This window comes from Gasterosteus aculeatus, chromosome 14, assembly GCF_964276395.1.
Source record: "Gasterosteus aculeatus chromosome 14, fGasAcu3.hap1.1, whole genome shotgun sequence".
Taxonomy (NCBI): domain Eukaryota; kingdom Metazoa; phylum Chordata; class Actinopteri; order Perciformes; family Gasterosteidae; genus Gasterosteus; species Gasterosteus aculeatus.
In genome coordinates this window covers 5999437-6024711 of record NC_135702.1, presented here as the reverse complement: position 1 = coordinate 6024711, position 25275 = coordinate 5999437, and the positions used below count along the sequence as shown (strand labels likewise).

Here is a 25275-nt window from a genome sequence, read left to right as displayed (position 1 = left end):
TGGACCATCATCGTCTTTGGCAGGTTGAATTTCTTCAGCTGCCTCAGGAAGAACAAACCTCCGCTGAGCCTTCTTGGTGATGGAGCTGATGTTCAGCTCCCACTTGAGGTCCTGGGTGATGATGGAGCCCAGGAAACGGAAGGAATCCACAATAGTGACGGGGGAGTCACACAGGTGATGGGGGAGGGTGGGGCTCTGTTCCGCCAGAAATCCACAGCCATCTCCACTGTCTTTAGAGCGTTGAGCTCCAGGTTGTTCTGGCTGCACCACGACACCAGATGGTCAGACTCCTACCTGTAGGCGGACTCATCCCAACCAGAGATTAGTCCAATGAGGGTGGTGTCATCCGCAAACTTCAGGAGCTTGACGGACTGGTGGCTGGAGGTGCAGCTGTTGGTGTACAGGGAGAAGAGCAGAGGGGAAAGAACGCAGCCTTGGGGGGAACCGGTGCTGATGGTCCGGGAGGCTGAGACATGTTTCCCCAGCTTTACGTGCTGCTTCCTGTCAGACAGGAAGTCTGTGATCCACTTGCAGGTGGAGTCGGGCACGTGTAGCTGGGAGAGTTTGTCCTGCAGCAGGGACGGGATGATAGTGTTGAAAGCAGAGCTGAAGTCCACAAACAGGATCCTGGCGTAGGTTCCTGTGGAGTCCAGATGCTGGAGGATGTAGTGGAGGGCCATGTTGACAGCATCGTCCACAGACCTGTTGGCTCTGTAGGCGAACTGCAGGGGGTCCAGGAGGGGGTCGGTGAGGGACTTCAGGTGGGTCAGGACTAGCCGTTCAAAAGACTTCATGACTACAGAGGTCAGGGCGACGGGCCTGTAGTCATTGAGTCCTGTGATCCTGAGCTTCTTGGGGACAGGGATGATGGTGGAGGCCTTGAAGCAGGCTGGTACGTGGCATGTCTCCAGGGAGGTGTTGAAGATGTCAGTGAACACCGGAGACAGCTGGTCAGCACAATGCTTCAGGGAGTGAGGGGAAACGGAGTCCAGACCAGCTGCCTTACGGGGATTTAGTCTTCTAAAGAGCCGGTTAACGTCTCTCTCCAGAATAGAGAGGGTCGTTGCTGGTGGGGGAGGGGAAGGTGATATAGTTGAAGAGGCGTGAGCACCTGATGGGCTGGGGGAGGGAGGGGAGGGAGACTGCAGCAGGTTGGTGGAGCTGTGGGGGATGGGATCAGGACATTGTCTTTCAAATCTGCAGTAGAACTCATTGAGCTCGTCTGCCAGGCGGAGGTCATTCATGGAGTGGGGGTTTTTTGGCTTGTAGTTGGTGAGGTGTTTGAGGCCTCTCCAGACCGAAGCAGAGTCACTTGCTGAGAACTGTTGTTGGAGTTTCTCAGAGTACAGTCGTTTAGCATCTGAGAAACTCCAACAACAGTTCTCAGCAAGTGACTCTGCTTCGGTCTGGAGAGGCCTCAAAAACATTACATTACAGGTCATTTAGCTGACGCTTTTATCCAAAGCGACTTACATTACATTTTTAACCCATGGCTCTTACGTTTTGCCTGGGTAGCAATTAGGGGTTAGGTGTCTTGCTCAGGGGCACTTTGACATGGGACATGGGGCAGCCGCATCATGTTTAACGTTTGTCAATAGATTAATAGAGAAACAAAATGCAGCACGCCCGACAATCTCAGTTTGTAGAATAAATAAGCTTGATTATTGAGCAATGCACGTAGGAAGTGAAAGATGCATTCTCATTTGAAAATGAATTAAACAATAAGGTGTAAGGTTATAAATCTTGAGACAAAAAATGGGGTATCCTGTGTTACAATTTCCAACCCTGCAGTAACCTCAGTTATTAGCAGGTAATGCCGCTAACATGCTGATGTAATGAGAGCTGACACACCGTCATGTATATGGGGGCAATTTCCTGACAACAATAACTATAAATAATCTTCTTCTGAAATGATATATCTTACATTCAATTTGCAAAGGCACCCGGATGTATAGAAGATATACCCTTAAAGTTCACAGCTACATACAAGTCAGGCATTTGTTTCTTTATTCGCACTGTACAAAGTCATCAGTCCTGAAAAAGGGATTTAATTCAGATTTCTATCTTAGACTATAAACATCTATTCCATTAGAGCCAAGAGTAAAATATTGAAAGTGCTTTTCTCTACTGATTTACACATTCATTTTTATAGAACAGGGCTGCAGAGACTGTTTTTTTACCCTAAAGTGATTGTTACGTGCACAATTTTGTAGAAGAGAACTTATGTTTTCCTGAGAGGCGAAAAACCTGGAAAGGCAGCCGCCACACACACGCTGCACACACACCGCGACCCACTCGTCGCATTATGAATCCTTTGTGAGGCCGAATGGCTCCATGGTCATAGTTGGAGATGATGGCAACCCATAAACATATATTGTGTGCTCTGGCTCCTGTTCTGAAAATAAAATTGAATTTGTACGTAAGAAACCTCAGGAAAGGCCACAGATGGAAGAAAACGGCACGTATTTTCATTATTTTGCAGAGTAATAAAGGTTATGTATGACTCATAACATTATTATAGTAAGATGTCTTTGATTATTTTGGCTTATGGTGTTTTAGGTCAGCCATAAGACAACCTCCGCTGAACAGGATGAAAGTAGTAACAAACAAAAATAGTATTTTCTGTGATTTGAAAAAAAAGAAACTGCCACATTTGATTTTTACCAACTATTCTGAGATTATATATAATATTTATATTCTATAATATATATATTCTGTAAACCATTAATTTAAGTATTTCCATTTGATTCTACGATTATTACACTATGTAACCGGATCCCGTTTTTAGTCACTATGCACAATAATAAGGTGTCAAAAACAGTAAAATTATTGTGCATGTTCACTAATGCATAGAGCATGTTCAACAACATTGGAATTAACCTCAAATCCGGCTAAAACACAGAACATCCTTCATTGTTGCTATTGTCACCATTAATAGGTTTAAAAGTGTGTCATTTTCATGGTCTTTATTGTGGGTGTTCTGCCAAGTGGGTTGAATAAATAATTATAAACGCTGGTCCTCAGTGATTGTTGGAGGTCGTGTATTCCAACACAGCAACAATAACACAAGGCTGTCATAAAGAGACCAGATAACACAAAGAGCAATTGTCATTTCTTCTTTATTAAGATTATTTCAGACAAAACATATATTTCTGCAGAGACAACATACTTTTGCATTACATACATTGCATTCTATACTTGATTAAATCACACATGTTGACGCCGCAGCTTTTGGTAAGAATTCAGAACCTGGACATTGTTAAGAGACTGGAGCGAGGATCCACTCACACAAATGTAGGTGGAGTTTCTGTTGTACACCCACACAGAGACACAGATATTGTGTGCACACACACACATAGTTTGTCAACTGTGTAGACTGTCTGTGGGTGGAGAAGCTGTTGTCAGAGGTAACGAAGGGATCTGCAGGGTTAACAAGCGAATTGACTGGTAGCCCATCTGATTTCACTGTCAGAATCAGTCAGTGTGGCTGCTTTCAGCTACAGATGATAAACGTTCTCAATAACCATGATTTTCTTTTCACTGTTTTAAGTTTGAATGTTCCCTGCGAGTGTTGAATATTTTGCTGAGATCCTCCTGTGTGGCGAGACGTTCTGTTTTTCAGAATGTACTTCCCCATCAAACCCACTGAAGATAGTACAATGAATGCAGTACAATGTCAGGATGTCACTATCGGCAGAGATATTCCATGTTTTTTGAACAGCAGGGGAATCTTGGAGTCAGAGCAAAAGTCAAACAAGGGTGAAAAAAAACTACTTTCTGTCTTTGACATGTGCTGTGACATGCACAGTCTGCGACTACATTGTAATCAAAACTCAAATCTACACGAAAAATACAAATGAAAACACAAAACAAAAGGTTTGCATTTGACAAGTGCCTTGATTTAGGAATTGTCCCAGTTCTTCAAACACATAAAAAAACAAAGCCCGTTAAGAAAAAGCTTCCAAGTAAGAACATCATTCAACATTTGCACAAAAATTGTAAAAAACAAACAAACAAGTTTACCTCATCATATTGCACATATACTCAAGTGGCAATTTGTACTGGCCCTCTTTTTTGTTCTCCGCCTCTGCACAAATACCCATAGACAATCGGGCACGTGCACAGAGGATTGCACGTGCACGCACACACTGAGCTGCAAAGGGACGTAAGAGGCTACATAGCTCACATACAACGAGGAGACAGATTACAAACCGTAGTTGTGGAATAGATGGAATACTTTTGAGATTAGGGTTTGAAGGTGGATCAATTATTTTAGCTAAATCAGAAGGCACGTAACAATCGGTGCCAATAGATATTCATATATACGCCTGTAAGAGTCATTAATGTCATTGTGTGGAATCTATAAACGGATGGGAATATTTGTTAAGAGCTAACAGAGTGGATGAAAAAAAAAAAAAGTTACATTTACATTTGTACATTGAAATGAAAGCAGTGGGTTCACGGATCAACCGTCACTCTACAGTTGCAGCCCTGGCGAGTCCTTATTATGCATGTATGCAGCTTCTGTCTAGCATTAGCACTGCAGCGGCTGATGCAGCCTATCAAATGTAGAGAGCAGACGTAAATCACTTGAAATGAGAAATCCATCCGTCTCAAATGACACATCATCACTCGGCACGTCATGTGACAGCTGTGAATGAAGCTAAGGTTGAATTTTCGAAGCAGTCGTCATGGGGTTAAAGCAAAAATGTATTGTTGCAAACGTATAAAATATGGTCTTATTGTTGTTATTATTAATAACACTATGGAGTTCAAAAAGGCTGTATTCAGAGCTGGTGACTTGTATAGGAAGATTAGGTTTTAAAATTAGGGAGAAGTGGGCTTGGAAGTGTTAAAACTCAAAGTCCAACTATATTGATTCATGCCCAAATTACCTCAGTTCAGCCCACATGCGTTTACCTAGAATTTACTAGGTTACTAGTTTCTCGTAGTGTGGTTACATCCATCGGAGGCCTAAAAAGGATTTCTTGTTTGTTTGGTCATCTTACAGTGTGACAACACATTACTAGCAAAGTCTTTTAAAATGACAAAAACGTAATACACCTTTAAAGTCTTGATCTTCAAATATTGGAGGAACATTATGGTTTATACACTATAATCATTAGCATCACCAAAAGGGGAATGATTCCATTTGTCTAAAAATACTTGATATATATATATATGATACATGATATATATATAAATATATATATTTATTAAAATATTTTGTATTTGAGTTAATGTATGTTACAGATATGACATGAATGGTGAAACAAATCATTAATACAGCTTTCAGTTGGGCAAAGGAAAAGTAAGACTTCACTCTGTGAGCTTCGCTGTATTAAAACTGATGTGAGTTTTGGTATCAACCCATTAATGACACATTACTCAGCTGTACATTACAAAATTGATTAATTCTCAGTTCAGAAGTACTTTTTTTTTCTTTTTTCTCCATTACTTATTGGGTCCTTCGGGCGATAAATATAACTTTAGGATTGGTTTTGTTGAGTGATTCGGAAATTGTGTATATTCTCTCATTTTAATTGGACTGGAAGGAAAAAAAACGGACTTTCATATAGAGGCCCTGATCCAGTTATTGAATTAGTATGAAAATGCGACAATTACGTTGTTGCCAAGAGCTACAAGGTTACCAGAAAGTAACATAAAATAAAACAAAAATGGAAAAAGGCAAAAAGTAAGATAAATTCAAACAGTGAAATCTAGCAATAACGTTACACTTAACTCTAGATCTCTAAATAATAGGAGGTAGCTGTTAACTATTGACCTTTCACTCCAATTAAGACGAATGCCCCTTCAGGTGAGCATTTCATCGACGGGTTGATCTTTTTTCAGCCTCACGTTGTTAATAACTTTTCTAGGCGTGGCCACAAAGCCCTTCGTATTTTCATAGCGCAGATGTGAAAACAAAACAATGTTTCATCTACTTTTCAAAGTATGTCTTTAGACTAGCCTGTCTCCTGTCTGACCATTATGGTGCTGCCGTCACGCGAGCACAATTCATTGAAAGGAATGCAGGGAATTTCCTGTTAGCTCTTGGGGGATATGGTTTGTTTTTCCTGTTGCTGGGAGCCAATTTTTTTTTTTTTTCTCCCTCTTGCCCTTTTTAACTTCCTGTCTGGGAGCCTGACTTTACAGAGAGGCCGCAGAGGTGAGCGCCAGAGGCCATTGATTAGACTTCTGTCATCTGTCACCCAGCTTACCCGCCCCTCCCACCTTCGATCCTCCATTCCAAAACTCCCAGATCACATCCATTCCCGGCTCGGGCAGTGCTTTTTTTTTTTAAATGAGGATTTGAATGGGGGGGGGTAGGGGGGAGGATGGGACAGGGAAGGCAGAAATGCTTTGTGAGCATCATTTAAAGAAAACGAAAGCACAAAACCCAGGTAGGTGACTTGGAAGGGAGGCGGCGGCTCTGCAGGTGGTGGAGATCAGCGTGACCTCATGCCATGCTGCTGGTCGGCGTGCTTTGGGTGCTTCCGATGCTAGCGTTGGCGCTGCTGTTCTCAGAGGGGGACGGGTTGGTGGAGACGGGTTGTCGTTTTGCTCCTGAACAGGGACATCCTGAGGAGAGGCGAGAGGAGAGGCCAATGAGAACCTGGAGAAAAGGGAAAGAACATTTAACGGAGAGAGAGAGAGACGAAGAAGAACCCTTACCAGGTAGATTGGCTGCAGTTGAGCTTATATCCAGTCCAGTTGGGTACCCTGAAAGAAGCAGAATAAGACTATTTCAAATCCAGATCAAAGATGAACTCAGCTTTACGCTAAAGCAATAAGACTTTACTGTTAGTCAAACATGTACCTGTTTTAATCTTGATAAACCACAATGCTCCAATGAGTAGTACTCCAATCAGGAACCCTCCAAACGCAATGCCCAGAACGCCTGGTAAGCCAAAATCAAAGCACGCTGGGGCTGAAACATCAATGAAAAACAACGCATACAAGCTTGAGTTCAACGACAACAATCCTGATGGTTACCGTCGATGCCGACACAATGACAAATACATTTAGTTACAGTCGGTGGACCCATTTTCATGTGATGGTGCAAGTTGAGATTTTACTCGATAAGTACAAAAAAAAAAAAAACGCTTCACATGGAAACAGCGAGAAGTTCAAGGATCAGATTGGCTGATTTCTCAAGAGAACCGTAGCAAACAAGACGCACCAGTTGCCAGCGCCAACCTTTGCAGTGTAACACCCACACGAAGATTATACTGGCAGGTCTAGTGAATATATTTTTTCAGGCAACACAATATGGAATTCAAGATGGAGTTTCCAGGCATGAACCATTAACTTTTTCTTTCCATTGTTTCTTTTATCCTAGTTTCAGATCCAGCAGCAATGGCAGTACATTTTTGATTGAGAAAGACATTTTCCACCACTATAAAAAAAAACAGACAACATGCAAGTTTTAGATCTCTGCAAGTTGATTTTCATTGTCGCGTGAGCCAAAACCAACAGCTGCCTCAGTTTGCTTTAAGGTTGATCGATAAGAGTCTAAACCGCCTAACTGTGCTGAAAAACGTATGAAATCTGTCACCGCTACGGTATGATACTTTAATAGTACGCCTTCCCCCTCCTAGTTTCTATGGCGATAAAAGCAAAGTCCTTGCAGTGAATACAACAATCATCTTTTTTTTGCAGGCAAACTGATCTCTGCTCTAATTAATAATACAAACTCTACACCCACATCCAGTCGCCCATTGGTGATGTTCTGTGTGCTTCCCTTCAAAAAGATCTGAGCCAGCAGCTGTGAAATAAGATGTTCCCTCAAAACGGCCTTGAAAGAACAGGCAAAGAATAAAACTCGCTCAAGCGCCTGACACTGCGGCACGGACATCCGTTACTAACCTGACAAGGCCATTCCAATTTCGCCTCGCTCATTGTGGTCTGGCAAGGTCATGAATTGATTAACTTAAGATAGCTGTCCTTCCACGAGGGCTGCATAACAGATAATCAACACTTTTCCCCTTTACTTGGACATGCCCCCAAGTTCTACTACCGATTTCTGTGGGAAGATCAACTTTTAATTAATATTTACACAAAAAGCAGTTGAGGGTTTGTTATTTTGCTGAAGTGATTATATTAATTGTCATCAGACGTGTTTTTTTTAATGATTCATTTAGAATCAACACACACAACTTTGTCCACATAAATAACACCCATCTGTCCCATGATATTAGTTGCATATCAAGAAGAAACACAAACACTTGTCCTTCTCCCTTTCTTTTGCTACCTGTAGAGATTATCCCACAAGTAGAGAACATTTGGAAAGAAACTAATCATCACCTTTGCACGAGTTTGTCTCACCTCCTGCCTCCTGGTGGAATGCACTTGGCTAAGTACAACACTAGGCATCCTACAATATAGCTCCCCTTTTTCCTGCAGTGCGTTGCACAGACAGAAGACACTGGGTTTGTTCTCCACTGGTCAGCGATCATGTGTACTTCTATATGTGCAGAACAGATAACATTAGCAGTAGTACAAAGTCTGTTATTTGCATATGTGGCACCGTAAGGTTTGCTTTCTTTATAATGAAATAAAATTCAGGAGAACTACATTAATGGTTATCATTGTGATTGTAACAATGATACAATAACAAAGATGAGCTGACTTCAACGTGACCCAGATTGTTTAAACAGTGACATCTTGTGGCCATTTGGGGCGACTGCATCCCGGACCGCCAACCCAGTTTGCCAATCTGTCAGCGAGGAACGTCGCTCGACGCCGAGCGAGTCAGAAACATCAACGCGACTAGAGCGGGCTTTCTCTTGAGACTTTCACCACTCCCCCCACACACACACACACACACACACTTTAATCAGTTTCTGTGCTAGTTTGTATAAACGAGGCTTTGACAGCAAAGCTGAATAAACAAGAGCAGGAAGCAGAAGCTCCAGTGCAGGTTGAGAGGAAGACGAGGCGGACTGCTGGAGCCCTCTGCGTGAAAACGTACCACGCCGGAGTGATTGCCGAGTGGGGCCCTCGGTCCCGCCCAGCGGGGGCTCGCGACAGAACGCAGTCGCCTCGTCCGGGCCGATACAAAACCGTGCAAGTGGCTAATGAATGGAACCCCGCGAACACACCTAACAAACCAGCATGTTCCATCAACAACTGGCTTCATACTTCCTCATGCTAGATCCAAGTATTCAGAAGAATTGTAATTGCAAAACAAGCAAAGAGGAGGACAATGGGATGAGTAGTTAGTCCGCTGCTGACATACCACCTTATCTTTCTCCTCTAGAAGGAAATGGAGGATGAAGGAAGCATGAAGAATAAATAAATCTATTATCAGGCTCACAAAAGTCTGACAAACTTCGGGTCACTCGTCATTTAATCACGTCGACTTCCTTGTGTCTTTTTTGTCAAATTAAATCATTTGACATTCTCCTAGAAATGAATCATCTGTCCGGGGAAAACTTTTTTTTTGTTGTTGTTGAAGGGAAAACATCTTTCTTTGCTCGGGGTGAACTGTGAAGAATAGCACCAGGCCCAGCGGCTGTGTTTGGACAGCAACACAGTCAGACCCCCTTGGAAACAAAGGATTTCGCCTGCGTCCCCCGGGGGGCCATTACTTGTGATTGTGGCCACAAGGTCAGCTCGCAGAGCTTCCTAGAGGACGAGGCCGGCCGGGCAACCTCTTGCTTTGCTGCATATCCTGAGTTCACTGCTATGACAACCGCTGAGCATTGGAAATTTACTGGCCGAGCACGAGAGCTTGAAGTCCTGAAAACCCCCAAAAAGTGTTTCACCTGAGAGGTTATTCTCCAATCAATCATTTTGGAAACTGGAGCAATTGTTTTGTTTGTTTGTCGATACCACACACCTACATTGGTATTGTGACTTTTTTTTCCCAATGACGTTTTTATTTAATGTATTTGTGATTTAATTTTTTTATGTAACGCTGATGAGTAAATTATTTTACAAAAAGGAAAACCAATTTAAAATTAGATAACTAGACTGATAAATAGCTGGTCAAAGATGCATCTGATCTGGACTCAGATTAAAACAACTTTACTGATCCTGACTCATCAGTATGATACTGACTCATATTTTGGATTTTATGCTGAACTCACTTGGCAGTTGCAAAGACCGTTGGGTAACCTCCAGATTCCTCTTCACTGTTTCTTCAGATCCACATGACTATCAAGGTAGGGTGAAGAAAAATAAATGAATAATAGAATAAAAACCCACAAGGTCACATTTAAATGCTCCCACCACGAACATTCATGCAAAATATTCGAGACAAGAAACACAGATTTTACATCTTGAATCGAAATGCTGTGTAAAAAGAGTTGACGGACTCACTGTACCTCCCCGTGACACAGTTTGACGGAGCATTCCAAGTCCCACGTGGTGGACGTCAGCTCTTGGAGGTGATCTAAGGAAAAGCTGAGCCGGGTGCTCTTGACACAAGAACTTAAGGAGCAGGCCTCTGGCTTGAAGGACAGCGGCTTCGTTATTACAGGACACGAGCCCTTGGATCGCGCGGAGCAGTTGACCACCGTGACGGTCAGGCTAATGTCTCCAAAAGTGTGAACTGAAAACTACAGGAAACAGAGAAATTATTTTTTTTTTATTACTTTTTTTAAACAGAATGTAAATACGGCACCCGAATGGGCATCAGTGGAGTGTGGTAACATATTATATGTGTAGTGCGTATAAAACTGCCCAACAGCTGTGGTTCCGTAATAAAAACACATTAGAGTGATTTTGAATACCACCATATGTTGATTAAGCTGTCTTTGTGTACGGCTTATATTGAGAGATGAGGAAAAACTGCCTAATGAGAGAATCATTTCTTACCTCGGCATAAATTCTCTTGTCACTCTGCACCTTGGTGGCAGGGTCCAAGGGAGAACGGTAGTCTGCAGAGGTGTGCAGCTGCATCAGCACAGGCGTTGGGGAGGCCGTGCTTGTAGTGGTAGTCACTGGTGCTGGAGATGTTTTTACAGCTGGAAGAAAAAATGGTAACAATGAGAAATAAACCATGCACATCCATTTTTTAATCAATTTCTATCTTATAATGTGCACATTATGCCATGTTGCCTCTTTTTCTTTTGGTCTTTACTTAGGACCAAATCTTCAAAGCTCTTTCAAATTCAGCAAGAAAGGCTTAGACAACGGATTTGAAAAAGAAGTGCAAAAAAAAAAAACTCTGGGTCATTCAAATTCAGCATAGCCCATTGTGTATGTAAAATAATACACTGAATGCAATAATGATGATTGTGAATATTACAGCAGTCATTATCTTGCAAATCTTCAGCGCTAGCATTGTATATTAATATCACGCGTGGGCTGTGGCTTTTCGCAGCACTCCATCTACTCTTTGTACAAAGTGCGATAAAGCAATTTTAAATTCTTTTTTTCTTCTTCTCCTCGTTGTGTTACCTGCAGGGTTTTCTTTTGTTCCAAGAACCAGTTGAACCCTGGAGCGCTGTGATGCGAGTTCAGTGTAGCTGGTGAAAGCGGTGACATTGAAATCTTTTAAAGCCTTCCTTTGCACATCCTCCGCATTGTCGCTGTCCAGGGTGGACGACGGCCCCACTGTATGTCTGAATGCGGACAGCAGGACGTTGTTGTTGGACTGTCGAGAGAGGAGACAAGTTCAAGCAAATCCCGTAACGACGTGTGAGCCATTGCTAGGTTAGCTAACTTGCTATGGCTACGTGTAAGCTTACAACAACACGGGCCATGTGCGGGGTGGTGAGGGTCCACGTGGTCCCCCGAGGGCCTCTCAAGAACACGTTGGTTTTTTCAGTGTCAATGCGAACCGATACAGCGCTGCAATATGAAGATCGAAAAAAATCATAAGATCGTTCAAAAAACATGAAGCAGAATGTGAATCAAAAGTTTTTTACCGCGTGGTGGAAGTTTCCAAGACGTTTATGACGTGAAGCTCTGTTTCATCATTGGGGATCGTTGGCTGTGGGGAGCACGATTTGACCAACGATTTGGTGTTGGATTCTGTTTCAATCTCCGTAAAGTGATTCTGTGGCACATCTTCACTTCGGAGTACGCAGGAACTAGAGCCGGACTTGGTTCCTGTAAAGTCACATCTTTTCATTTAACCAAAAATGACATTCATGGGGAAATTGTGAGTGGTACAATTATTACTGCACGCATAATGTCATAATAAAAAGCAGTTTAGCGGAGGACCAAACTGCAGAGGCCGGGGACGCCACTTTCCCCGCCTTCCCTGCCTCACCCCTATGAAGGCGCGATGTTCCATGAGCAATCCACCAGGAGCAGACAATGCTCAGTCTTTGACCAAATAATGGTGACTGATGGTTTACAGCTGCGCCCAAATATGTTTCAAACCTGTGCTTGAAATGGGGGCGATATATCCCACAGCACCTGGTATAGCTTACTGGTAACTAATAGCTGGAGCAACAGCTGGTGAAAGACACAGTCATCTTATCTGAGCCAATCATTGACAAGACTATGACTACTTGAGAGAGGATTGTGTTTTAGAATTCCTTTTCCATTGTGAAATTGATTCACAAATAGCGTGTTTTGAGTTTTAAATAAATAAAAGTCCTCGGCTCTGCGACTAGAATTTGAAGGTTGTGTCTCCAACACTGCTGAACAAGCCTCTTTTGCACAAGCATTGCTTTCAAATCACATTGAGAGATATAAAAAAAAAAAACTGAGGGACCTTTTATATAATTTTGAATGCACAATTTGGCAACACACTGTTGTGTAGTCATTGCACAGACCTTGCAAACTCCTACAATAGGCCTATGCAGGTTCACACGGGCCAACGGCAACAACCAAATACCGACTTTAAAAAGCTGCACGGCTTGAATAACTTTAAAGCCCTTGTGGCCTGTGAGTCAGTAGAAACACGAGCTAAAACTAAGGCTGGTTGATTTATCTATCTGTAGCCCGGGTAGTTAAATTATGATGTCATACTGTACAGAAAAATAATAGGTCTTCATTGAAAAAGCTATTTAAAGCTAATTACCTTTAAAAAATAATTCCACAGACACTCAAGGGTAAAAGAAGGTTCGTGATTAATTTCAAATCTCACCGTTTGTTCCCGTCGATGTCATGGTTATCAGATTACTGATGCTGGTGAATGAAGTCACGCCCCCAAACTTCTTTGTTGCCCACTTGACCAGCTCCTCGTGTTGAGTCGGGAAGGATTGCTTATGGATGTTGTTGAGATATTGGCTCCGGGGAAAACTAACCACGGAGTCATTGTTGATCTGCAAAGTAGCCCCCAACTCATGCCAATTAGTTTCGGTAAAATCCCATTTCAAGAAAGCACAAAGTCAGAATGACCTGCAAAGTACGTCCTAAATGGCACGAACCCGTCCGCTACAAGAACACAGAATTCAGTGAGTCAGCTTTACATCTATTTATATTTCACCTCGTGTCTTCTCACATTTTGTCGAATCAAACGTTTTTTCCCGCCCCTGTCACTCTCCACCACAACTTGTTCTTACACTCCACCCCACTCTCCCTCTATTCTTTTACCAGGGTGCTGTTAAGAAAAAGATGTTTATTATGGTTAAGTGTCCGCGAGCCTAGTTGCACAACCCCGTTGGAGCCACGGTCTTTCCTTCGCTTCCTGACTGGGGCCAGGAAACGGGACCTTTTTTAGCTTTGTGCGTCACCACAGTCGGCTGGAATCTGGCTCCATACAAGGTATAAATATATACATCCATCCAAGCGGCTAGACGAGGCTGTTTCCTCGTCTGGGCCAATAGGAAATAATGGAGTTTACGTTAAGCTTTGCATGGATAAGAATGCAAAAGAGGGCTTGGGAAATATAGAAGCATGGATTGTCTAAAGTAGGCTTTCAGACATTTAGACATAATGTACTCAAAAAATAGGATGGTCCTCTTTTTCTTGTCTATGCACTGTACCTTAATTTGAAAATGCTTTGCATATTTCTGGTTTATTCTGGAGTATAAGCATGCATGTTTAAATAATAAAAAACTCTTCCAGCCTGTCTGGTGTGAATGACTACTTGTGTGTGTTTGTGTGTGTGCGCGTGTGTGTTTGTGTGTACTTGCATCCTTAAGCGAGACAGAAACAAATTTTGAAAAGCCAAGTAAGCCCGAGGGAGCCATTGGTCTTTCTACATGAACATTGATTGACGTGAGATCAAAAACAGACTGAAGGGAAACAACGGAAATAAAAGATGGGAAACCAGACACAACAGAACAAAACAATGGCTCACATGTTCAAGATTACAGCGGAATTTAGATTTTAGAATTTAGATTAGTCCCTGTGAAAATCGGTTTGATATTCTGCAGCATCTGTCTCTAAAAGATATTTTATAAATGTCTAATATACCTTTATGCCTAATAAATACCTGGACTAGTTGATTATAGTGCATAATGTGTTAAATGCAATAAAAAACTGTTTTTGGCTACCAAATAAGTTACTAAGGATCACATGACTCAGACAAATCTTCCTTTTCAACAAAATAAAACTGAGGCGACGAGCTTTCCAAGGCCAACGAGAGCTGGGATTGTGACACTGAGCCAAGCTGTCAAAGCCGGTGACGTACTTTTCAGTACGTCCCTTTCTGCAATCTTCAGTAAAACACCGTTATCCGCCCGGCGACGCTGCTCATCCCAGCGACACATCCTGTAGTCAAAGGCAATGTTGTCTCGGGCCCCAGCAGGACATGACACAGCGCGTTGGTCTCACGCGGCTGTCAGCGTATCGCTAACTGGTGACATCCTGTGAATATTTCATCCCCCTGACTGGTCAGCGCTGATTTTTAAAAAAAATTCATTTATTTATGAGTTTTACGGATTAGCACGTTATCTATATTGGCTATTAACGTATGATACTTTTGACCGGTTTACACAAAAATATAGTTTTTCATATTTTGCCTGCCCAGGAGTTTAGATTTAGCACATGTTGAAGCTGCCAATCTCATGAACATGGAAGACAAACAATCAGCTACAATATCATGATGGAGACCATCCATTTTGTAAGATGAAGGTTTTAAGTCAAATTGTGTTAAACCACTCAATCTCAATTCCACTGTCATGCTGTACTAATGCGAACTTACACCAGTTTTGTTGCTGCCTCCACAATAAGAACCTTGTGTTCATCAGAGTATCATTTCGAATCGGAAAATTGTGTAAAGTGATTTGAATTGGGGTTGTTTAACTAATTTAGTTGCTAAATAGTTTAAATATGGAATCAAAATGACCCTTCCATAAGAAGAAGGTTCCTGACAGTATCGACAGTATTTCCTCATCTCCACCAAGTGACTATAATCAATGTTTTTCATAAAGGCAAAAATAGCTTTTTGACCAGTAACATCCTTTGAATTAATAGTTTGAGGCAATGCTGTTTCTTTTGACACTTCTTTGACACATAATGTGACATATCCCGAGAAGGCTTTCCTGTCAATCAAATTAAAGCCATCACTGGTTCGTTTTAATAACAACATCTTTCTGATTGATCACCTTGTTACGTTCAGCACCAACACCAATTTAAATACCCAAATTGTTTGACACACTTCAATGACCAAACGGTGACGACGGTTTCTCCCTTGATAGTGGTACTCCTCAAATTGATTAGACACTCAAGCGGGTGAACTAAAATTGTTTCCTTGCCTCCCTGGATTTGATTCAAAGATAAAAATAAAAAAAAGTATAGTCCAATTTCCTTGGAGCATTCGTTTTACAGCCGAAGCCGTCGCCTCCACTGGTTGCTGGCCACTTGTCATACTGAGCAAAAACTGCGTCGCGAAGAGCAGCAACCGGGGAATATATCCATGGAAACCAACCTGGTTCATTGTCTCTCTTAAACGGCTCCCGCCAGAAAGAACTGCACAGCTGTGGCAGTTTGGAGAGATTGCATAAAATTTTCCCTTCACAGGTCCACGCGCAACCTTACCGATGCAGGAAAAACCAAAGGACTTCACTCACATAAATGTTGACGTTGTCGTTGAGTTCGGCTACACCGTAGATCGTGTCTGTGGAGGTGACGATGAGGTTCATTGGCTGGGCATTGGTCATCAGCAGACTAAACATCTGGGAATTCTGAGAGAAAAAGAAGGCCACATATTCCAATGAGTTACCTTTAAAGTGATCACAATGCACTTCACACAGTGAATGTTTGCAAACTCGCTCAATTAGCTCCAAATCCAAATGCTGCGTGAGTACGATAGATTCAGAAGTGAAAGGCTGAACTTGTGCTGGAGGCCGAGAACGTTTCCACGTTTCTCAGGTTCCACCTGAGAATTGTTTTTATTTTATTTGGCTCGAGAACTCCGAATGCACACAGCGAACCTTCACCGACAAACAGGCAATCGCAAAACACCCGCAGCCGTTGTCCGAAGTCACGTGTTTGTAGGACGGCCTCTGATCGAGGGAAACAACGCGGTTTTGCATTATGCGGCCGGTCTGGGGACGAGAGAAGTGAGCGGAGGGCTTTTCAGTTGCTTGCAATTGCCGCTCACACGGATAGACGCCAACAAGTCCTCCACACTGTGAATGTGAGTGTATGATCATTTAGAAAAACTCCACACCAGCATTTCTTCTTCATTTATTTTAAGCTTAAAAATAGTTCCAACTGCAGTTTAATTCTACCCCAGTTCGATTCAATTGCCGTCCTATTGGAAAAAACAGTTGTGAATATGGCAATTGTTCTTGTTTTTGCAACTTCCAAATGTCAACACATGCATCCCTGCAGAGCAAGCAGTGGCAGTCATCTGAGCAGGGCTTGCAAATGGACAGGAAGCCGTCTTTGCTGTCTGCTTCTGTGTTGACACAGACATTGATGAGGTTATGCAGCTTGGTTCTATTCTTGCACCCACATTCAGTCCACACGAAAACAACAAATAATAATATACCTCATTGTTTTCTATTTTCTTTAAAGTAATCAGTGTATCATTAAAACTGTGGAAATACTGTGATACCCTTTTGTAATGATACAAATATTCGTAACGCCATAACATTAATCATCATAATAATTATACATACGGTGTCACTCGAAGTGATTGTGCAGTGGTCCCTATTAGCAATTTGTGCATTTCTTAGAACCAGTGTCCTCTCACACGTGGCCCAGCCTCTGTGGTAGCTTATACACTGTATATAGTACCTCATTATAATGTAACACATAATGTAATACCTAATAACCTTTAACTTGCAGAGGGTAACACAATGGCAACGTGATTTGCTAATCACCACCAGAGTCGCTCTGTGAATCAGCCTTAATTACCATGCTCCACATGTGCATAGGGTAAAGCAGCTACTGCTGAGTTTTATTGATGTAATTGGTGCTGAGTAAACCTGCTCTCCTTGGAATAATAAGTCTCACTTTATAGTTTTTTTTTTTCCAAGACTGACTTAATTCCAATAAATCCAGGCTCTAATTACTTTTACATCTATAATGGCCCCGAGACAATTGGGTTTAGGAAAGTGAAAGAGTTCATAGATTTGAATTCAGTTCAATATTTTTAACAAAATGCACTACGAATAAACAACAGATTTAAAAAAAAAAAGCTTGGAGAGATCTCTTTGGTGTGAGGCTCTTGTGGGAATTTAATATTCATAAATACAATAGTCTGCTTTCATCAATCTGGAATGCCTCGTTGCCTCACTCTGTTTATCTGAAGGTGGATTGTTTCCAGCGCTTTGCCCTGCTGGGGTAACGATGAGCATGCTGGGTAAACAATGTGAATCCTAATATTAAATTAATTTACTTGCTTGGCTGCTGTTGTTTGAGCCAAAATCACTTTTGATGATTTCAGGCTTGAGCCGTGGACATTTTCAGACCCGTACATGACAAATTAGACCATCAACAAATTACATATTAGCAAAACCCATCGCATACATTCACACAGATCATTTTTTGATTGGCCAAAGGGGGCACTGGAAAGCTTACATTTGTATCTGAATCTATCAGGGGTCAGGACCATCTGCAGTTTTCTTGCTTTCTTCGGGGGGGGTGTAACAGGTGAGACTTGGTGGCATTACTTTTTCAGAGGCGTAAGACGTGATTCAAAAAGGCACCGAAGTCTAATCCGATGTCCTCGAAAGATCCCTGGAGGGAGAGTTATTCTACCAAGTATCACGGAGTCAGAGACTTTGAATTCCCAGCAAGAGACACTTCCCTTGTACCTGGATCGCGTGGCCCGTACGTGAAGAAGGAATGAGAGGCATTTCCTGCGGAGATCATTGTGCCTCATGCAGAGATAACTCGGCGGTGCTTTCCTTAAATACTCCTTTCTAATGAGCTTCATTGTCTCTGTCTAGTTTCCCCTCCACCGTCCTTTTGTGACTTCCATTCTTTTACTCTGAACCCGGAATCATGACTGTTGCCGACCTTGATCACTCACCTTTCTACTTTTCTTCCTGCTCTTTCAAGATACAATTGTTTTTCCCTTTTGGCGTTTTCTTTTCTTTTCTTTTCTTTTTTTTGAAGGGGCCTTTGCTCGTGCAGTTTCCAGTTATTCTTTTGACTCACTCCCTTAACTTGAATCGGCTCCATTGGTGTAGCCTCGGCCTCGTGCCAAAGTCCCTGACTGGCCGAGCCGGTGCGTGACATCAATTGGTCCTGCGCAAGCAGCTCCTCCCTAAGAATTGGCCCGGCCTGTGCAGCCCCTCGATGCTCCCTCTATAATTCTCTGCGTGGTCAAACTGTGTGAGAGTCAACCCTATCTGGCAGGTTGTAAATCAGCATGAAACACAAAAGAGATGGGGGAAGACGGTGATAAGAATATTGAAAGGACAAAGAAACCGGGGGGGGCAGAGGCAAGCCTCTCATCTTGACTGGACAGTTTGGCGGAGGGTGAAGATGTCCTCCATCCTCTGTTTACAAGATTAATCGGTTTTAAACGGACGGTCGAGAGCAGATAAGGGGTCTCTGTTAGCAGCTCCATGTGTCCACTTTCTACTTTCGTTTGATAAAATGTCCACTCGTGGTCCCACAAGAGAGACACTAACTCTAAACGAGGTTCATTGCCTCACACAGATCCCGAGCCAAATTCCTTGCGTGAACTCTCACAAATCCTAAAAGAATTGCTTTTGCACATGAGTTTCCGCAGAGAATTTGGAAATGTATTTCTACTCGCATCACAACTTTGGTCACTGGTTTCCGGTTTACTCTTCAGGCTAAATGAGATGACAGAGAATGGCTTTCCTCAGCTTATCCTACTGTTGAATGTGTCCTTTTAGAAAATAATTATGACATGATTCTCTGAAGGTTTCCTCGAATCGACTGACGAAAGGACCTTGAGTGCGTTTATCCATTTTGTCGAGGTGATGGATTCGTGCGGCCATTGTATTGCCTGCACATACTGTAGAACATCTGCTTCCCTTTTCATAATTGCTATCAAATGAAAGAGCATGGCCAACCAGAGCGTGAAATACAAAGAGTCAATACAAAAAAAGCTTGCTTAGCACATGTTATGTGTAGGTACTACATAAAGAACTGCGAGAACCAACAGAAGAAACAAACAAACTGATAAAGAAATGACTAATGTTAGCTGACCGACAGCGTTGGACAGTGAAAAATGGAGCCTGGCGCAGCAATAACAACATATAGATTAAAAGTTCGGCAGAGTGGCTTTCTGGTGTCGTTGCCCGTAGCTAAAGGTTTTTTTTAAATTACGTAACACACATCTGCAAATACGGTGTGTGAGATTGTGTGTGAACACACAGTTGAACTCGCAGAGCCGGAGGTTGTGATTAAAGTCTGTTTAGTGTAAAAAAATAAAGGAAAGGAAGCTGTGGGACGTTTGGAAAAAAAAACCCCAATCTGTCCGACATGTCTGGCATCCGTCAACGGGTTGTCACTTATTTGGCTGTTAAAATGTGGACGTGGAGAGTGTGTGTGTGTGTGTTAACATGTTGTAGTGTGGGAAGAACATTTCGGGGGTTATTCATCCAAAGGTTAGAGTTTGCACACTAATAACTTCAAACACATTCGTAACACTGTGAATTCCAATTGATTACTCGCCTTTGCAACGTGTGCAGCCGCACGATGCTTCTTCATTTTACCGTAGATGCGACTGGACTAATTGGACCGTTCGCTCTAAGCGATGATTAAATAGTGAGCGATGACATACAGGACGGGCAAAGGCGTTGGACTTCAGCGACGAGGCGTCAGTGTCGTCCGCTCGACAGATAACCTTTGTTAAATTGTTACGTTATCTCGCAGTCAAGCTTTTCCATTGTTATCTGGTCTCAAAGGGCAAGTTTTGTTTGCCTGCTGAATTTTACTGCTAGTACACAAATGACATCAGAGCATCTATTTTGATAGCCTCGCCTTAATATTTACCTCACTGCCGAGCCTATTCTTTTCAGTTCTTCACATCCATGTAATCAGCACCTCGTTCGTATCACCTCGACATGCTTACTTTGGCATCATAGTTCAGGTTGAGGACGTGGACCTCCGCCTTGTCCTCTGTGATGAAGCTGGTCCAGCAGTCAACCAGGACGTCCCTCACGTGGAGCCACGGGTTGACGGCCTCCTTTGGATCACACGTTTGACTTGAGGCTGAAAAAAACAAAACGAAATGAAATACAAATGGTTAAGCAGTGTCAGGTGTATATAACCGGGTTCCACGTAGAGTGACATCGTGGCTTCATCCGCAACACAGTCCTGTCACATTTGGACATGAACAGCGCAGAAGTGAAGAACATTATTTACGGGATGGATGAACGGAGCAATGTAACCGATTGCTTGTCACGAGTTTGTCATTAGTCACTCGGAAAGCCTTTTCCTGGTCTCTCCGAGTACAGAAGGTGTGGGTAGAACCACATTGTTTAAGAACAAATCTGCCGGGTCACGTTTATCAGCGGTGTCAGGACGCCGCTCTGCAGCCATTCATCAAGCCTCCTCACTCGGCTCCGTGCCTGCTGTCTGACCCGAGCATCCGTGTCTCTGGAGGATGAATTAATCGGGCAGAGGCTGCGCGGTCAAGGATGACCTGGGGTTTGATCTGTGCAACGTGTGAGCGTTTTCTATTGTGCCTGTGCGCGTAAAATGTGCACACACTCTCTCTTAACTTAAACATATTATCCAAAAAAACACATTTAAGGGTGTCTGCTCCGAATAGTCTTTACTGGCCGATCTCCCTCCTTTTGCAATAGAAATGGTCTGGCTGGGACATCATGGTCCTGTGCGTCCTGAGTCCTGTGCCAATGCAGTCTTGTTGGCAACAACAAATCCCGACTCCAAAATCCAGATTTACTTTTAGCCTTAAAGCCGTCCAACGTCACGATGTAACGGATCAGTCGCCACTCCTCTATCCTGCGCCTAAGCAGTAGATAAGCGCGTCTCCCGTAAGATGAATGCAAGCAATGCACGTTTAAGCATCCGCCGTGCATGCCTCAATCACACCCAAAACAGCCGGCGCTGAAGCATAAAAGCGAGCAAGACCGATATGATGTATCATAACAGATACAACTAATTTAGTGAGCAAATGCCGCATGACGTAGCGCCCCACTGACTCCCGTGATGTATTTGGTCTGTTAACCCAGCAAGCCTCAATCCCTCAGAGAGGAGATGTGGAGCAAGTGAGATGAGAAAGAAAAACGGCATCAAGGGGAGGGGGTGGGGGGGTTCGGAAAGGAAATTGCAACGTTCAGAAGGTCAACGGGATGTGCCTTTTTTTAGAAGCAGTGCTAATCAAGGAGCCAGGTGGAGACAGCGTCATCTCCAGTGGTGAAGGAGAATGGACAGAAATAGAAATAAATCGGGATGGAAAGTGATGAATGGAAAGGAAAAAAAAATAACAAGAAAGAATACATGTAACATAATTAGCTCTCTCTCTCCTGTCTTTTGTTGCACCCACATTCAAATCGCATTAGTGCTCTAACTCATTTATTCAATCCATTAATTATTCCGGAACATCTCTGACCCGCAAACCCCTTGACGGGAAAAGAGCAGCTCATGAGATATAATTTCTACGTGATTTGCATTGTGTCATTTTTCAAATTAGCTGTTGAGAAGCTTCTTATTGTTGAACCTTTTCGGGGAGATTACACATCTTTTGTTTGTGTCCCATTAAAATCCAATTATTCTCCCGTTTTTTGGGAGGGTGAGTAATACGTCGTATCGCTGCGCTTCTTGTCATGGTCAAATCAAGCACGCATTTGGCGCCATCCAGGGATGGAGGCGGGGCTGCATCTTTCCCGGCACAATTCTTCAGTGGTTTTCATGAAGCCTGCTCAGCTTTCAAACTGCCGCTTCTAGCAAATCAAAATGGAGAGTCATCCGCGTCCCCTTCCCATCCCTCTTTCCCACCCTCAACCCAGAGGTCAAAGCCGGTTTCCTGTTATTCTGGCCCTCCGTGTCTGTGTCTGTTGCTCAATATCCCCATCCATAAAGTCATTTCTCACTCGTTCTGCTGCGGCCGAGTCAACGGCCCGTGACTGTGCCCCCGTTCGTATAAATCACACTGAATGCGCGTGAGTGTTCGTACATGCGTGTGACACTGGTCTCTCTTTTTTTTTTTTTTTTTTTTCAAGTCATCGTAGGACATGAAGATCATTCATTTTGCCTTCTTGACCCCGGAAATGCCAATGGCCTTGCTAAGCGGTTTGCTGGTAAATGAGGTATAGAAGAACCATTCCATTCCTTGTCCTCTTCATCTACTTGTATCAGCCCCCCCGGTTCCCATTCCAGGAGAAAACATATTTATGGATGTTGATGATTTCCATTTAGATGTTAGGTATGAGGGGAGGATGAGAGTGGAAAACCATTAGAGAGCATTAGGGAGGACAGGAAATGGCCTAATTCCATGAAAAGTGCTTATAATCACATTTGACCTTCAATATGCTTTTATTCTTGATGCAAATTCTATAACACGTAGGTATCAATGAATGTGTCCGCCTGAATAGACTGCTGCCAATTCACATCATAACAAAACTATGTGGCCAAAATAATAGACGTAATGTGTATTTGATACATTTAACAGGAAACATTATCATATCAAACTGACCCAATGCTTATAAAATTAAGACCAACGATTGTTGAGCCAAAATCGATGACGACCAATTTGCTAATAGTGCAGCAGCTTTGGGAGAAATAACGAGACTGTGCCAATATCTGGGAGGAATGAATAAGTTACTAATAAGTTGCTCTCGGCACTCCACTGGTGGCCTAACTAACAAGACTATGTATTAAAAGTTTGCAGTTTCCCTGCTCTTTAACACTCAACCTCCAGAAAAATACACAAAATACTAGTTCCCAAAATCACAGACATCTGTTCAGTTGTGTGTTCCAGCATTAAGTTTTTTTAAAATTTCTATGCATTGCACGTAGTTGTCAGTTGTGTCCAACCAGATAGGGACGAGCGGGTAGACAGACAGGCGCAGGGAGCGAGCGAGTGGGGCAGCGCGAGGTCAGCTCAGGAGAAAACAACAAAGGGCCAGAAACGCTTGTTGGCTCGTACGGAGAGAGGCGCCTCTGGCGGTGTGAGCTGCCGGGGCTACTGCTCGCGCCACAATTAACTCGGGACGCCGCTTCCGCCTCCATTGTGAAGCCGCAGTTCCAGCTCACGCAGATGCAGTAGAGTCGAGTCCCGCCTGAAAAGTTGTGCTCCACATGGCTGCAACACACGTGATCATCGCTGAATGACTTGTTGATCATTTAGTTAGTGTTAGTTGTCAAAGCTGAAATAAGTTGTCCTAATGTGGGCGGCTAATGAGGCGTTAGCGAGGCCCAAAGGGCGTGACGGGGTACGTGTGAGCACTCGCTGCTCTCGCCCACGAGCATGACGCTAAGATAACAGCCCACAATGCACCTCTGGCGGAGCATTCACAAAAAAAAAAAAATCTTTAAGACAGAAGCGTTTCCATGAACACTATTTCACCAGAAATAATCGAGGGGTTGTACTGTATTTCTTGGAAATGACTCACTGCGGCTCATGAAAAGAAGAAGCACCAACGTGAGATAACAGCTCCTTTTTCAGTGGGACTGCAGATTATCACTTCCTGTTTTTAACATATTTGCTGCTATTTGATTGAGTGTCAGCACTTCACCGCTCAGCAGAAATAAGATTGACCTTCTGCAACTTTAGAAATAATAGAACAATGCTAATGGGGGGTAATAACCTCAGGGAAGAAGTAAATGTCCTCAAATGGGAAAAAAAAACTAAATGTTTGATGTAATGGATTCAGATAAAACACATTTGGGGGCCATGTTTTTAATAGAAAAAAAAGCATAGTGGTTTTTTTTTTAACTACAGCATACTTGTAAATGGTGGACAAGGTCTGACAGAGTTCTGTCTGCATGCGTGTGACACTGTTGCGTCCACTTTGAGCATCCTTCACTGCGCCGACATGGCGGAGTGGCGACCGACCGTCTCCCTCGGCCCCTCGGGCAGACTGTCGGTGTCCAGGGTCACTCGTGACGGGGGAAGAGGGAGGGAGGAGCCAGCGGTCCTATCGGGAGTTTGTCGGAGAGGGAAAGGGGAGCTTCAAGGCCCACGCACGCACACACACACACACACACACACGCACACGCGCACACCTATTGTCCCGGCGTTTCCGCAACTGCAGATCGAGGCCTGACCATCCACAGGAAGGTAAACAACCCCTTATCAGAGCTCTGCAGGGGCCTGCACTGTCCCCTGGCCTCTCACCCCTGCATACTGCACACTGCGCAGGGACACACACACACACGCACACACACACACGCGCGCGCTTCCGGACCATCTCACCTCGCTCACCAAAACTCCAGAGATTCTATCCCAAAAATAATGTGGGATATTGCTGATTACTCTCGTCAGCGTAATGGCGAAAATACTTGTCCCAAGTGCCTGCGTCCGATGTTTGCTCGGAGGGGCGTTTGATAGCGGTTCTTGGAGACAGCCTGTCTTCACACTCGCTCTGTTTACACCTCTGGGAGCCGTTCGTCCGCCGTCTCGTCGCTGTCGGGAGCCAGCGGTGAACAACAAGTCCACCGGCGGCGTACGGGACGTCTATGGCTCACTTCCTGGGTTGTTCGCTCGCTCACTCACTTTTCTGAGGCCCGTCTGCTGCTGGTGATGACGCATTCCTTGTTCTTTAAAGCAGACGGATCTGATCGCGAGGATCGCGGGTCAGTCGAGGTGAAATACATGCCGTCATTTTTATTTGTTGATCCTCCGAGGTGATCTGCTAACGTTCCAGACACCATTATTTACCCGAAGGGACGCGTCTTTTTCGCGTTCATTTATATAGTCATCGTCCACCCGCCCCCAAAACCGTTCCCTAAAAGAGCAGCCAGCAAGACGCAATCAATCACCCCAGCGTTAATTGGTGGATAGACAGGCTAATTTAGAAA

At 43.4% G+C, this 25275-nt stretch overlaps 1 protein-coding gene across 4 annotated transcripts in view; it reads right to left on the bottom strand.

Moving 5' to 3' along the window:
• Positions 1 to 3101: 3101 nt before the first annotated feature.
• The window catches only part of eng (endoglin), a 29082-nt gene continuing 6908 nt past the window's right edge, over positions 3102 to 25275 (bottom strand). For all 4 annotated transcript variants that reach the window (XM_040197127.2, XM_040197128.2, XM_078088160.1 and 1 more), the window contains exons 3-14: positions 20360 to 20499; positions 15924 to 16037; positions 13052 to 13229; positions 11880 to 12063; positions 11700 to 11802; positions 11410 to 11605; positions 10825 to 10973; positions 10332 to 10565; positions 10095 to 10161; positions 6821 to 6931; positions 6676 to 6723; positions 3102 to 6582 (exon numbers count right to left, since the gene is read on the bottom strand). In XM_040197127.2, coding sequence (XP_040053061.2) covers positions 6461 to 6582; positions 6676 to 6723; positions 6821 to 6931; positions 10095 to 10161; positions 10332 to 10565; positions 10825 to 10973; positions 11410 to 11605; positions 11700 to 11802; positions 11880 to 12063; positions 13052 to 13229; positions 15924 to 16037; positions 20360 to 20499 — 1646 coding nt within the window. In that variant the 3' untranslated portion in view covers positions 3102 to 6460. The remainder of the gene's footprint in view (positions 6583 to 6675; positions 6724 to 6820; positions 6932 to 10094; positions 10162 to 10331; positions 10566 to 10824; positions 10974 to 11409; positions 11606 to 11699; positions 11803 to 11879; positions 12064 to 13051; positions 13230 to 15923; positions 16038 to 20359; positions 20500 to 25275) is intronic.